General features: G+C 38.9%; 3 protein-coding genes across 3 annotated transcripts in view; all 3 read right to left on the bottom strand.

Annotated features, from left to right (window-relative positions):
• The window catches only part of LOC101315409 (cell division control protein 48 homolog E-like), a 3,009-nt gene extending 1,960 nt beyond the window's left edge, over positions 1-1,049 (bottom strand). The window contains exon 1 of the mRNA XM_004292414.1: positions 5-1,049. Coding sequence (XP_004292462.1) covers positions 5-1,049 — 1,045 coding nt within the window. The remainder of the gene's footprint in view (positions 1-4) is intronic.
• A 2,391-nt stretch (positions 1,050-3,440) lies between these two features.
• Positions 3,441-8,602, bottom strand: LOC101315121 (pentatricopeptide repeat-containing protein At1g62260, mitochondrial-like). Its single transcript, XM_004292413.1, has 5 exons — positions 8,525-8,602; positions 7,576-7,930; positions 7,343-7,467; positions 6,989-7,215; positions 3,441-5,484 (listed from the first exon to the last, which is right to left on the bottom strand). The coding sequence occupies exons 1-5, from the start codon at positions 8,600-8,602 to the stop codon at positions 3,441-3,443; spliced, it is 2,829 nt and encodes a 942-aa protein (XP_004292461.1).
• Positions 8,603-9,072: 470 nt separating this feature from the next.
• LOC101301737 (putative B3 domain-containing protein Os04g0346900-like) lies at positions 9,073-11,431 on the bottom strand. Its single transcript, XM_004290342.1, has 6 exons — positions 11,426-11,431; positions 10,723-10,817; positions 10,225-10,579; positions 9,933-10,130; positions 9,699-9,835; positions 9,073-9,579 (listed from the first exon to the last, which is right to left on the bottom strand). The coding sequence occupies exons 2-6, from the start codon at positions 10,807-10,809 to the stop codon at positions 9,340-9,342; spliced, it is 1,017 nt and encodes a 338-aa protein (XP_004290390.1). The 5' UTR covers positions 10,810-10,817; positions 11,426-11,431; the 3' UTR covers positions 9,073-9,339.
• Between the last annotated feature and the right edge of the window lie 1,586 nt (positions 11,432-13,017).

The following is a 13,017-nucleotide window of genomic DNA, read 5'->3' as shown; positions in this document are numbered from 1 at the left end:
GGACGATTAGTAGCTGCCATCACAATCACATGTGCTCGAGACTTTAGGCCATCCATAAGTGTCAACAGCTGGGAAACAATCCTCCTTTCAATTTCCCCATTAGTCTTCTCTCTCTTGGGAGCAATTGAATCAATCTCATCAATAAATATGATTGATGGCGCATTCTTCTCTGCTTCCTCGAAAGCTTTCCTGAGGTTGCTTTCACTCTCTCCAGCCATCTTGGACATGATTTCTGGTCCATTGATGCATAAAAAGAACGCCCCGGTTTCATTAGCAACAGCTCTTGCAATTAAAGTCTTGCCTGTTCCAGGAGGACCATAGAGAAGAATACCCTTTGGTGGCTTGACTCCAATCGATTTAAACAACTGAGGATGCCTCAGAGGCAGCTCAACCAATTCGCGAATCTGAGCCATCTGTTTCCTAACACCACCGATATCATCATACCCTACCTCATCTAATCTCTCCTCATCCTCCCTTCTAACAGGTTCACCCTCGCAGAAGATTTCGGTGTCTGGAGCAACCACACAGTACTCAGCCGGGTCAGTCTCAACAACCTTAAACTCTACACTCCTCATTCCTCCTCTGGCTAGGAAAAGGTCACTTTTCCTCACCGGGCGGTAGGTCACTTGGAAATAAGGCCTCAAGTAGACATCAAATAGATTTCCAGTCATGCATTCAATGGTGTCATCTATTGGGAGAATGTGGACACGCTTTCCATTCTTGACATCAGCGCACTGGTGAATGGAAACAACATCACCTAGCCTAACCCTAAGGTTGTTCCTCACAACCTTGTTCATCCTTATCTTTGGTCCTTCACAGGAATCATCAGCAGTTGCAATGCAGATTGTATCTCTCCTTTTCTTTCCCTTGATCAGGACCGTATCGCCATGAAAGAGCTGGAGCTTCTCTATGGTCTCCGGGTGGAGTTGGACGACAGAGTTATCATCCATCACAGCTTCATCCACAATAAGGCGGTTTGGAGCCTTCTTGCGGTTGAGAATGGCCGTGCTAAAGTCCCTCTTATTTGTTCCTTCAGATTGGTTCGTCATGGTGACTTTGTGAGTTGTCAATCCACAGAAATTTGTGCGTTATGAGTTGTGAGGCTTTGGTTTGGGAAACGGGATTACTTATAGGAGAGGCGTGAAGCCAACTCCATTCTGGTGAGGAAAAGGAAAAGGTTTTCCTTTTAATGTTTGGATTCATTCTCCTTCTACAATTATGAAAAATATAGCTGACTGTGAGAAAATAAAATAAAATAAACTACAATTGTCCATCTCCTTCTAAAATCAGGAAACCTACAAATGCGTTCCGTTTTCCGTTTGGATTTCTTCTGCCATACTAATCAGTAGTTAGAGTAGACAGAGCACTAAAAAAAGTGGCTTTCCCGGATTTATTCGTATTCAGGTCATTCATAAGACAAGTCTGTGCAGCATAGTCAAAGTGTGCTGCTCTTGCTAGGATCATCTGCTCCTCTGCTGATTTTGTTTGAACTGAGGCAAGGTTACAGTAGTATATATAGTTCATCAGAAAACCTTTTTTTTCTTTTTTTCATCAGAAAAGTATTACTACACAATTACACATAGGTTGATATGATTAATCTTGTGAGCTTTTAGGGGTTCAATAATAATTTTCCAAACAATATCATGGCTTTCTGAGACATTTCATTCTCTAGCTGTCTTTGCAATTTGCCTGGTGATTGCCTCATCCAAAAGCCAAGAAATTAACCTCAAGGCGTTCCTGCTGCACCAAATTTATATTTGGTTCAATCGACAAACAAAACATATCAAATTTGTAGAACCTTTCCCAGAGACTTGAAACAAAATAGTCAAAAACAAGTTCACTTACCATAATATCGGTATAATCTATCATTTTTCAAGAAATCAATAATAATATACTATACAACATCCGATTCTTTTTATTTTGCAAGTCCAATTCAAATTGAAAAATTAAACAACGTAATGCTTTATCCTTAACAACATAATGTTAACAAAAAGAAAGCTCATGCAGCTACAGACCATAAATTTCAAACTTCATATATCATATCGTAAATAACTTCACGTCTTCACAATGTGAGTCTGTTATCTTTCGGAAACTCAAAGGAGCAAACAGTACTATCGGCTTCAACTTTGTTAACAGGTGCAAAAGCATACTATCTTCAGTTAAGTATACCGCTGTCTTGAGGGTAAGGCCTAAGCTTCATCGCTTCCCTCTGAAATTCAGGAAACAACTTCATATTTGCCTGAATAGATGCTCCTTATAGAAGGTTTTTCCCTAGATACTGCATCAATGGCATCTAGTCACTATAAATGTTGGACACAAAGAGAGCGTGCGTTAAACAATACCAACAAGAGCAAAGAAATTACATAAACATAAATCAGATTATTATTCTACTTTTCTATATGCATGGTAAAAGGTACATAAAAGTATTCTGGAGGGTACCCATTGAAAGAGATAGAATAAAATAGACCTATTGGTGTAGGACAACAAAGAATGAGATCTTTCTAAGACGTTCCTGTTGCCCTGTGTTGGTTTCCAGTTACCAGGAGTAAGATCGAGTTACTACAATAATGGCCTATAATATTCTTAAAGGAATATGACAAACAGAAAGGGGAGGGCAAAGTTCAGTAAAACCCTATTGTTTTCATGTTCCTTTAAGAATACTCCAAGTAAATACAAACCAACATAGTGAATGGTTGGTTGGTAAAACACTCGACCATGGAAACATGAAAACAAAGTATATGGTTGGCTGGTTACCGCTCTAACATGTCTGCTAATCTTTTCTGCTAAATAGCGGAACTTGGATCTGAACGATTCAGCAGATACTGCAACAGTATAATATTCGTAGTCTTCTTGCGCTTATTAAACCTCTTTGAGCAATTAGAGTCAGAAGTTGGATGGCGCTTACCTGCAGCATCAGATACAAAATAAAACTTAGCTAAAACCAGAGACACTAGGTATACAAATTCCAAAAGTGCGCATAGCAACATTCATTTTAATCTTTACCTGATGTCTCTTTGCAAACGGTGAAAAATTTCCCTGGTCTACCATGCCATTTACTGGTCTAAGTAATGGTATAATTTCAATGTCTTATTTTGTCAGGAAAACTAACTCTATCACACCCTTTCTTGTTTAGAACATCTCTGCTGAAAGCCATTCTCCACTACAGATGGACACTAAAAGACTTTTGTCACCTAAGGATATCTCTTCCAGGATTTGCTAATACTCCAAAGATTGCTTCAATTCCATTCTTTTCCCTATCAGGCATTAATCTCATCACTATATGCATCTGGAATTTTTGAAGGAGAAACTGAAATTTCAGATGATGCAATTCATCAAGAGCGCTTATAACACTCTTGATGTTATAGCCAGGAAGAATAATCCTGAAGCCTCTTGCTCCCAAAACCATTGCCAGGTGCTCGACTCAGGATACATGGATATACTCAGCAATGGGAAGAATCTACCCGACTGTAGCCTTTTTGCTTAATTATCTTATTGTCATCCATAAGCAGTCTCACCGCTGCTGCTTCATCCCATAGTCCGGCATCAGCATACATATTGTATAACAATACATATGGAGCTGAGCTTTCAGGTTCAAGTCTCATTAATGCTTCAGCTGCAACTTTTGCCAATTCTGTATTGTTATGCACTCTACATGCACTTAATAATGCTCCCCACACAGCCTTATCTGCTTCAAATGGCATGCTATAGATCACATCCATAGCGTCCTCAAGCTGTCCATGCCGTCCCATTATGTCCACAAGGGATGCATAGTGTTCAATACGTGGCTCAATACCAAAGTCACTAATCATGGATTTTAATTGCCTGCGCCCTTCTTCAACTAATCCAGCATGAGCACACGCATTTAACACTGCAATAAATGTTATATAAGAAGGTTGCACCTTTAACCTCTTCATCAAAGTGAAAAGTTCTAGAGCCTCTGCAGCAAAACCATGAGATGCATAACCTCCGATCATTGCATTCCACGAGATCACATCTTTCTCCCGTTTCATCTCATCAAAAATTGTGTGCGCCTCCTCTATTGCACCACATCTTGAATACATAGTTATAAGAGAATTGTTTATTGGCAAATCTGCAATGACTATCTTTGTGACCAGCTGATGAATCTGCATGCCAAGATGCAGATCCACCAGCCCAGTACACACACTAAGAACTGAAGATAAAGTGTGTCTATCAGGTTTCTCTCCTTCAAGTTGCATCTGAGAAAAGAGCTTAACTGCTCCTATGAAGTCCTCATTTTTCTCATATCCTGCTATCATGGAGTTCCAAGAGACAAGACTCTTTTGTGGCATCCTATCAAAAAATTCATGAGCTAGTTTTAAACGACTAACCTGGGCATACCCTAAGATCATGGAATTCCATGACAGTGTATCAGGCGTTGGCATTTCACGAAAGAGCTTGGACGCCTCTTCCATATCTGATATATTCACATAGCCACTAATCATGGTATTCCAAGAAAATGTGTCATGTTCTATCATCTGGTCGAAAAGTTCCCTAGCAGAAACAACATCTCCTGCTTTCACATAGCACATAATCATGGAATTCCACGACACTACATTTCTCTCAAACCTCCTACCCTCCCCTCCCACCTTCTCCTGACAAATTGGGATTTGATCAAAAAACTGCCAAGCTTCTTCCACCCTTCCTCGCTGGCCATAACCAGCAATCAACGTATTATAAGCACTCACCAAATCCTCCCCACCCTCACCCCTATTTCCACATTGCACCACAATCCTCGCAGCTTCATCCAATTCACCATTATGAACCATCCCCGACACAAGTGCACAAAGCGAAGCCCCATCCCGCTGAGGCATTCTCTCAAAAAACTCCACCGCACTCCCAACATCACCATTCTGCAAAAACCCGGTAACCATTGCATTCCAAGACACAACGGTCCTCTCAGGCATACACTCGAAAAGCCGCAATGCCTCCCCCATCCTGCCATTCTTGGCATACCCACTGATCATTGTGTTCCAAGAAACAGAGTCCCTCGTCGGCATCTGATCAAACAAACTCCTCCCCTCCTCAATGTACCTTGCTCCGCGGCACGAAACGTACCCGGAGATCATCACATTCCATGACACAACATCTCTCTCAGGCATTTCGTCGAACAGCTTCCGTGCCTTGGCAATCTCCCTACGTTTGACGTACCCCGAGATCATTGAGTTCCAGGTTACGATGTTTCGGTGCTTCATGTTGTCAAACACTTCCCTAGCTTGGGAAATCCGACCAGTTCGGATCAAATGGGAGATGTTTTTGTTGAGTGAGAACAAGTCTGGGTGTTTGGGCAGAGTGGAAGTGCTGTCGGGTTTCGAAGTTGAGGCGAAAGAATGTGTGAGTAATGTTAGGGGAACAAGAAAACGACGATCGATGAATCTGAATAGGAAACCTTTTCGGGTATTGCCCAGAATGGTTCTGAGAATGACAAGGTTGGTCATTGGAATCAGGCTGTCTAACACAAGATGCCTAAGGTTAGCATTCAAATTATCACTTAAAAATTTCCCAAAAAAAATAAAATTCATCACTTAAAAAATGTTTCTTATTTCTTTAAAATTTCTTAAAATGTGCTACATATTTTTGTATCCTAATTTTGTAGGTGGGTAAATTCGACTTGAACTCCAAATTTTTGTACCCAAATTACTAAAAAAATATATCGAAATTGCTTCACATAATAACTTATGATTGTTACTTGTAAGTTTGTAACATTATTATCAAATTAATGAAAAGTTGCTAATTGAATAAAAGAAGTATAATAATAAAATCCTACTTGAAGTAGAAAATGAAATTCAATATGAATTACAAGTTCTACTAGTTTTTATTAGAAGTATTGGAGAGGAATAGATCCCACATCAGAAAAGTGACAAATAAAATATAACTTATATGTGGATGGATTTTATCCAATTGTACCGAGGCTTTTTGTGATTAAAACCCAACATCTTAAAGGTGGTTAAGTTGGGACAGTATCGGTACAATGTGATCCACGGGTTACGCTTGTCGCTGTTTAACATGGTATCAGAGTGGGTCCCTCTCTAATTACTTCTCCAATTCTCATAGGCCAGATTTGGGTTCATTCTCTCGCTCGATTCCGGCTTCTTGTCTCACCATCGGAATGTTCTGATTGGATTGTCACCAAGTGTCCCTTGGTTCGTTCCGTCCCGATTCATTCCACGTGCGGACCTTGAGTCACGTGAGAGGACGTATTAGAAGTATTGGAGATCCCACATCAGAAAAGTGACAAATAAAATATAACTTATATGTGGATGTATCTTATCCAATTGTACCGAGGCCTTTTGTGATTAAAACCCAACACCTTAAAGGTGGTTAAGTTGGGACAGTATCGGTACAATGTGATCCACGGGCCACGCTTGTCGCTGTTTAACATGGTATCAGAATGGGTCCCTCTCCAATTACTTCTCCAATTCTCATGGGCCCGATTTGGGTTCATTCTCTCGTCCGGTCCGGGATTCTATTCTCTCGCTCGATTCCGGCTTCTTGTCTCACCATCGGAATGTTCCGATTGGATTGTCACCAAGTGTCCCATGGTTCGTTCTGTCCCGATTCATTCCACGTGCGGACCTTAAGTCAGGTTGCACGTGAGAGGACGTATTAGAAGTATTAGAGAGCCCATATCAGAAAAGTGACAAATAAAATATAACTTATATGTGGATGGATCTTATCTAATTGTACCGAGGCCTTTTGTGATTAAAACCTAACACCTTAAAAGTTGTCAAGTTGAAACAGTATCGGTACAATGTGATCCACGGGCCACACTTATCAACAGTTTTCGACACCGATATCCAAATTGTACCATTACAGTGCAAACCAGTTTAAAACAAAATAAGATTAATACAGGCCGTTTGAATAGTACCATGTCTGATTGGCCTCAACATAGCTTATAGGCTTATAGCTGATCAAAATAGAACCCTGTGTTCTACAACCTAGATCACCATGTTTACGACTTCATACTCACTTGCTACAAATGTGAACTACCATTCTCTTTTCACCCACAAGCTCAAATGTGCATTTATCACGGAGCTTGATTTGGCTGGCTTCTGCGAAAGCCCTCCAGCCTGCAGAAATGCAGAGTCTTCCTCTGTTTTCCAAAACTCTCACCTCCCATGGTTTGCCCTTCGAGTTCTTCAGGGAAACCTCATATTGACCCGGAGAAAGATGCTCAGAGAAGCTTTTGGGGATTCCCTGCAGATCAAATATATCCAGTACTTGCTTCAATTCACAATTTGAAATGTGGTGTCCTACTTTTATCAATAATAAAATAGGCCTAATGACCAGTTAGAAAGGAGATAAAAGGGGTTGGACTGCTTACCACATTGTGAGGTAAGGAAATAATGCTTGTAAACTGGGGGACTCCGGATTCAGACAATTCAGCAGATTCCTGAGCAGGGTTGTCATTGTAATCTTCCTCGTCTTCTACTTCGACCTCGTTATCAGCTTCACAACCAAAGTAAAACATAGAAGTGACATGATCATGAGTAACATGAGATCCGGTAGTAACTAGTAACATCGATATATATAGCATCAAAGATCAAACACAAGTACCTGAATTGGCTTTGCTACATTTCCTTGATCTACCTTTAGGCCTTTCAATACTGTTAGGAACTATGGAGTTTTGAGGTGCTTTTATGTTATGGAAATCCATCCTCTTACACCCATTCTTGTTGAAAATCTCTACACTGAATTGCATTTCCCCATGGTAGAAGAACATTAAGAACTCTTTGTCACCCAAGCAGTTCACCCTCAAGAACTCCTCCCACCCTTCTTTCAAATACACATCTTTTCCAGATTTTCTCACTTTCATTCTCCATGAACCCTCAGAAGATCCTTCCAAGTTCAATGTTGCCCATTCAGACAGATCATTTGCAATGTGCTTTCGGGTGAAATTAGGTGGAATTTTCTTCCAGATTTATGCAACAAAAACATAAGGATAGACTAAAAGTTCAATACTTCATATACATGTGATGGAGAACTTAAAGATGCTTGCAACACTAACTGAAAACTACAACATTCAAGAGATTATATACATAATATATACATAATCAGGGCCCTTCTAATGAGGGATCCCTTTTTTTGACATATATGAGGGATGGGGGATTACACCAACTTTTTGATCACAAAATCACATCTCCACCGTTCAATATGTAGTTATATATGAGTAGATCAGTTCTGCAAATTTTCAGAAATTTTGGTGATCGTTAAGGCATTCAAAAATACGATTTTTAATTATAAGCATGAACGGTTCAGGTCTGGCAGATTTGGTTCGTTCATTGATTTAATCTTGTTCGACATCTTAACGATCACCAAATTGGCTGAAAATTTGCAGAATTGATCTATATATGAGGACTAACAAACTGAACGGTATAGATTCAAAAATATAATCGAAAAGTTGGTGTAATCTCCCATCCCTCATATATGTCAAAAAAAGATCTTTTATTAGAAGGGCCCTGTATACATAATAGATCTATATATAGCAGTAGTATATATGAGTTACCAGACGTTCAGCAGTGAGACTAGGATGCATAATATGGATGAAGCTAGGCCTCTTCTTCTCAGTAACTTTCCTCCCCATTTTTTCTGCTATGTCAAAGTGAAGCTATTTGACTATGTAAAACATGGCCATAGAGAAAGGTAATGATTACAGATGACAAGGTTACACAGTAACTATCTCAATAATTTCTGACTCTTGGGGCTAGTGTCAGGATAAGCTACACATCACATCACTGTAAATTAGATTTTTTTTATTTTCAAAAATGGGTAAAGTTATTTGGTCACACTATGGTATGGGTTTCAATCACTGAGGTATGGGCAGTACCTCCATCTATGGTACTGAAGAACGGGTTTGAGCATTGCCTTTCCCTTCTAGTTTGGGCCTGACCTTATGCGGTTACTCTTTATGGGACTAGAAATTACTTCAGTGAATTCTTAAAATCGGAAAGTCGGAAACAATTCCATTTCTATGATATAAGAGTGCTCTACCAAACCAAAGCAAGGAAAAGAACAAAGCATCTTCTTACATTTATGCAAGTCTATTGATCAACATGTCAATATATCTTCTACAAACAGTAGAGAATTCATTAATTATAATCTATTATACAACATAACACTCACAAGAGTAGCATTGTTGTGGGAATTGCAAATTTCATGATCCCACATAACACTAAATACATAGAGACGACATATGTACTACGATACAATACGAAATGGGAAGTTACCATAAGCGAAAGTAATCGAGTACCATATGTCTCGGCTACAAGACCTTAAAGATCACTAGCTAGCTCAAACTATTCTTACAGTTGGTTGACAGCTTCAGCTGTTCAATATGTGAACAACAATTTTGTTCTCTTTTAGGAAGTGAAATTGGCAGAGACTGCCCACCTTGACTTGGTTAGCAACTGCAAAAGCATGCCACCCTTTAGTCATGAAAGCCGTGTCACGGTAACGGCTAAGCGTCACTTTGTACCATTCTGTTCCCTCTGAATTTTTCAGGAAAAGGAAGTCATAGTTTCGTGATGAAAGATTTTCCACATAGAACGGTTTGCACATGTACTGCATAAGCAACACAAGATCAAGTGAATCAACACAAAACCATCCAGAGCAAAAGAAATTCACTAAATCATTCATAAGACCATAATTCATCCACAAATGTATATGCTTAGCTTGCTTACCACTTGACTTAGTCTGTGGATTTTGCTTGTAAAATATTGCAATTCGGATTTCATCAACTCCCCAGATTCTTGGTACTCTACTTCCTCTTCTTTAACCTCTCTGAGTACATCAAATTCAGATTTTGGAATGTACTTGCCTGCAGCTTCACATTCAAATTAAACATGGCAGAATCAGAAAGAGCCACAAGTTACATGGATATTCTAATAGTGTATATAAGTATCTGATTAAACTACCCGAGTCTTTATATGTGACAGGGTATTTTCTTGGTCTACCACGAGGCCTCTTAGTACTCCGAGAAGTTGTTTCTTTTTGTCGAACAGGAGATCTTTTTCTACTCTCAGAAGTAGGCATTTCAGTACTCTTGGAACTGGATTTTTCTGTATTCTTAATGCAATCTTCTTCATCCTCTTTAACCTCCTTGAGCACATCAGCTTCATAAACATAGTATAACATCAAGAACATTATCATAAATTGATGAGATCCAGTAGTAATATTGTATATTGCGACATCCAAATACTGACATACCTGAATTGCCTATGCTAGATTTTCTTGGTCTCCCACAAGGCCTTTTAGTACTCCTAGATGAAGTTGTGTTTTGGTGTGTTTTGATCTCAGGGAAAACCATTCTCTCACACGCATTCTTGTCGTAAACCTTTACGCTGAAATGCATTTTTCCAGTGTATATGAACACTAAAAACTCTTTATCACCCAAGCAGGCATCTCTCATAAACTCAAGCCATCCATCTTTCAAAAACACATCTTCTCCTGATTTTTTCACTTTTACATTCCTTGAATACTCCGAGGATCGCTTCAATTTCAATGTCGCCATTTTAGGGAGTTTGTTCACAATGTGCTCTTGGACAAATCTACGTGGAATTCTCTTCAAGACACAACAAACAGAGAGCATCAGTATTTCAGATAATGCAATTCATGGAGATCGATGTGAAGGATGCTAATAACATTCCAAACCAAACACCCGCAGACAACAACAGAAGTAAAGAAAATGCATGAAAAACTTATTACCACATACTCAGAGTTGCGGCCAGGTAGAATAATCTTGAAGAAGCTAGGATTCTTCTCCTCAATACCATTAGTCGGTATCCTCACCATCTTTTCCTCTGTCAAAGTGAATGACAATTTGTCAAGAAGAAAAAGGAAAAATAGATCAAAAGTAGGAAGCTCCAACCCAGAGCACAAACAAACTAGCAACCTTCCATGAAATCAATAAGTGCGGAAGTATTAAAAGGACCTGAAGCTGATCAAATGAAGAAACAACATATTCAAACACCAATGTCCAGCAGATCTCTGGAAAGCTATATATAAGTAATTATGTTGCTAACAAAGCATCCTAAATGAACCTCTGAATCTATCTAAGTACCTTTCCTAGACTGATAATGCCTCTTTATTTAAAGAAATAATGTATTTTTATGTCATTTTCTTAATCAATGAGCATATAGCAACGTTTCTTTGGACAAAAATCACAAACAAGGAAATCAAACTGGAAAACCACTACTCAAGCAAGATATTAGTGCCCTCAAGGAAAAACAGAACCAGAAAAACGTAGTATACTGAAGAATACGTCAGAGAACAAGAAAATCAACTTGAACATACATAATATGAAATTAACATTGCCCTGGAAATTAGTATAGTATTAGAGGCATGGAGAAAACAGAACAATCATTCAAGACCCAGAAAGGTAAAATGTTCAGAAAATTGAAGAACTCACCCCACAAGGCTTGAGCTTGAGAGAACAGATAGAGATGGGGTATTTGGCGATGGCTTTTTGTTTGGTGAAGACTTTATAATGAATTTGAACTTGATCTACCAAAATAATGGAGATCCATCAGAATTTAAAGTGATTATCCTCTTTGTAGAAAAACGTCAAGTCACTCTTAAATTGCAGCGAAGAAATGGAAATGGGGAACATGATCAGTGACCCGTATTGGCTACTTTTTTTAGTATTCATGATAATTGGATACGTTTATGGCAGGATTTCCAAAAATTTCCGTTTAGCAGCCTAAGCTTCCAATTCATATTCCAGGAAAAAAGAACTGTAATTTCAAAAAGTTATGAGAGTAAAAAGTAGATATCATCTTTTCCTAGATGCAACAACTCTCGCATGGGCTCACTGTTGCATGATTTGACCATGCAAATCCAATTCATATGCAAATATTTCAGAACAGTGGTTAATTCATATGGCTCACCAAATCTAGATTAACACTTCTAATCTCACACACCTTTGGGACGATAAATACAGCATAATAAATACCAACATATCAGGTGGTGAGAAGAGACCACTAAAGTTAAAGTTAGCTCACAAAATAAATGCTTGATAGTTGACGCTGCTTAACTGCTGCTTCAAAATGATCAGTTGCTATTTCTTAATTATGTGAACCACCGTCTTGCTTTTGCTCTCGAGCTCAAACAAGCAATCATCTCCTATCTCGACTCCGTTATCCCTAGCAAAACCAATCCATCCACCATGCACCCAATTGGATTGTAGCATTGCAAGGAGTACTGCTTGCTTCCCATTTGCCTCCCTCTGTATTTTCCAGGATGAATTTGTAGTAGCCAGGAGGAAGATGCTTCTTACAGAAGCCTGTTGGAATATTCTGCATGAAGAGCATGAAATCTATTCATTTAACATGTAAAGATGTTATATTCATAATATCCTACAAGAAAAAAAATTACTAACGGAATCTAAGGTACAAAATGAAGGCCGATGGACAAGCAGTTCTTGCAGTTGTAATAATGAAAGAATAAAAGTAAATACGTTGGCTTGCTTACCACTGCATAAACTTTATTAATGGTTTTGACAAAAGCTTGGAATTTGCATTCGGTGTGCTGTATGTGAATACTGGATTCACTATTTGGAGTGTGTTCAGCTGCAACTTCAAATATGAAAGTAAAACACTAGCAACTACATGAGTTATTTTGATCCACGAAATTGTGCATTTAGCAACATCAGGTCACACAAACATACCTGCATTATTGCTCACTCTTGGTCTACCACATGGTTATTGTTACCAGATTCACCATTTGCAGTGTACGTGTTCAGCTGCAGTAGTTTCACATACGAAAGTAAAACATGAGCAACCACATACGTTATTTTGATCCACTAATAATACGCATTTGGCAACATGTGGTCACATAAATATACCTGCATTATCGCTCACTCTTTGTCTACCACGATGTCTTTTAGTATTGTTACTGGATTCACCATTTGCAGTGTGTTCAGCTGCAGTTTCACATGCGAGAGTAAAACATTAGCAACTACATGACTTATTTTGATCCAACATGTGATCACACATATGTACC

The sequence above is a fragment of the Fragaria vesca genome, linkage group LG2 (assembly GCF_000184155.1).
Source record: "Fragaria vesca subsp. vesca linkage group LG2, FraVesHawaii_1.0, whole genome shotgun sequence".
Classification (NCBI taxonomy): domain Eukaryota; kingdom Viridiplantae; phylum Streptophyta; class Magnoliopsida; order Rosales; family Rosaceae; genus Fragaria; species Fragaria vesca.
This window is presented reverse-complemented; position numbering and strand designations above follow the sequence as displayed.

Excerpts from the sequence above, each read along its gene's own strand:
- LOC101315121 (XM_004292413.1), bottom strand. The coding sequence starts at position 8,602 with ATGGGGAGGAAAGTTACTGAGAAGAAGAGGCCTAGCTTCATCCATATT. Across the intron at positions 7,931-8,524 it reads GTCTCACTGCTGAACGTCTG|AAAATTCCACCTAATTTCAC; the intron begins GTAACTCATATA and ends TAAATCTGGAAG. Across the intron at positions 7,216-7,342 it reads TTTCCTTACCTCACAATGTG|GGAATCCCCAAAAGCTTCTC; the intron begins GTAAGCAGTCCA and ends TTTGATCTGCAG.
- LOC101301737 (XM_004290342.1), bottom strand. The coding sequence starts at position 10,809 with ATGGTGAGGATACCGACTAATGGTATTGAGGAGAAGAATCCTAGCTTC. Across the intron at positions 10,580-10,722 it reads GCCGCAACTCTGAGTATGTG|AGAATTCCACGTAGATTTGT; the intron begins GTAATAAGTTTT and ends TGTGTCTTGAAG. Across the intron at positions 9,580-9,698 it reads TCCACAGACTAAGTCAAGTG|TACATGTGCAAACCGTTCTA; the intron begins GTAAGCAAGCTA and ends TTGCTTATGCAG.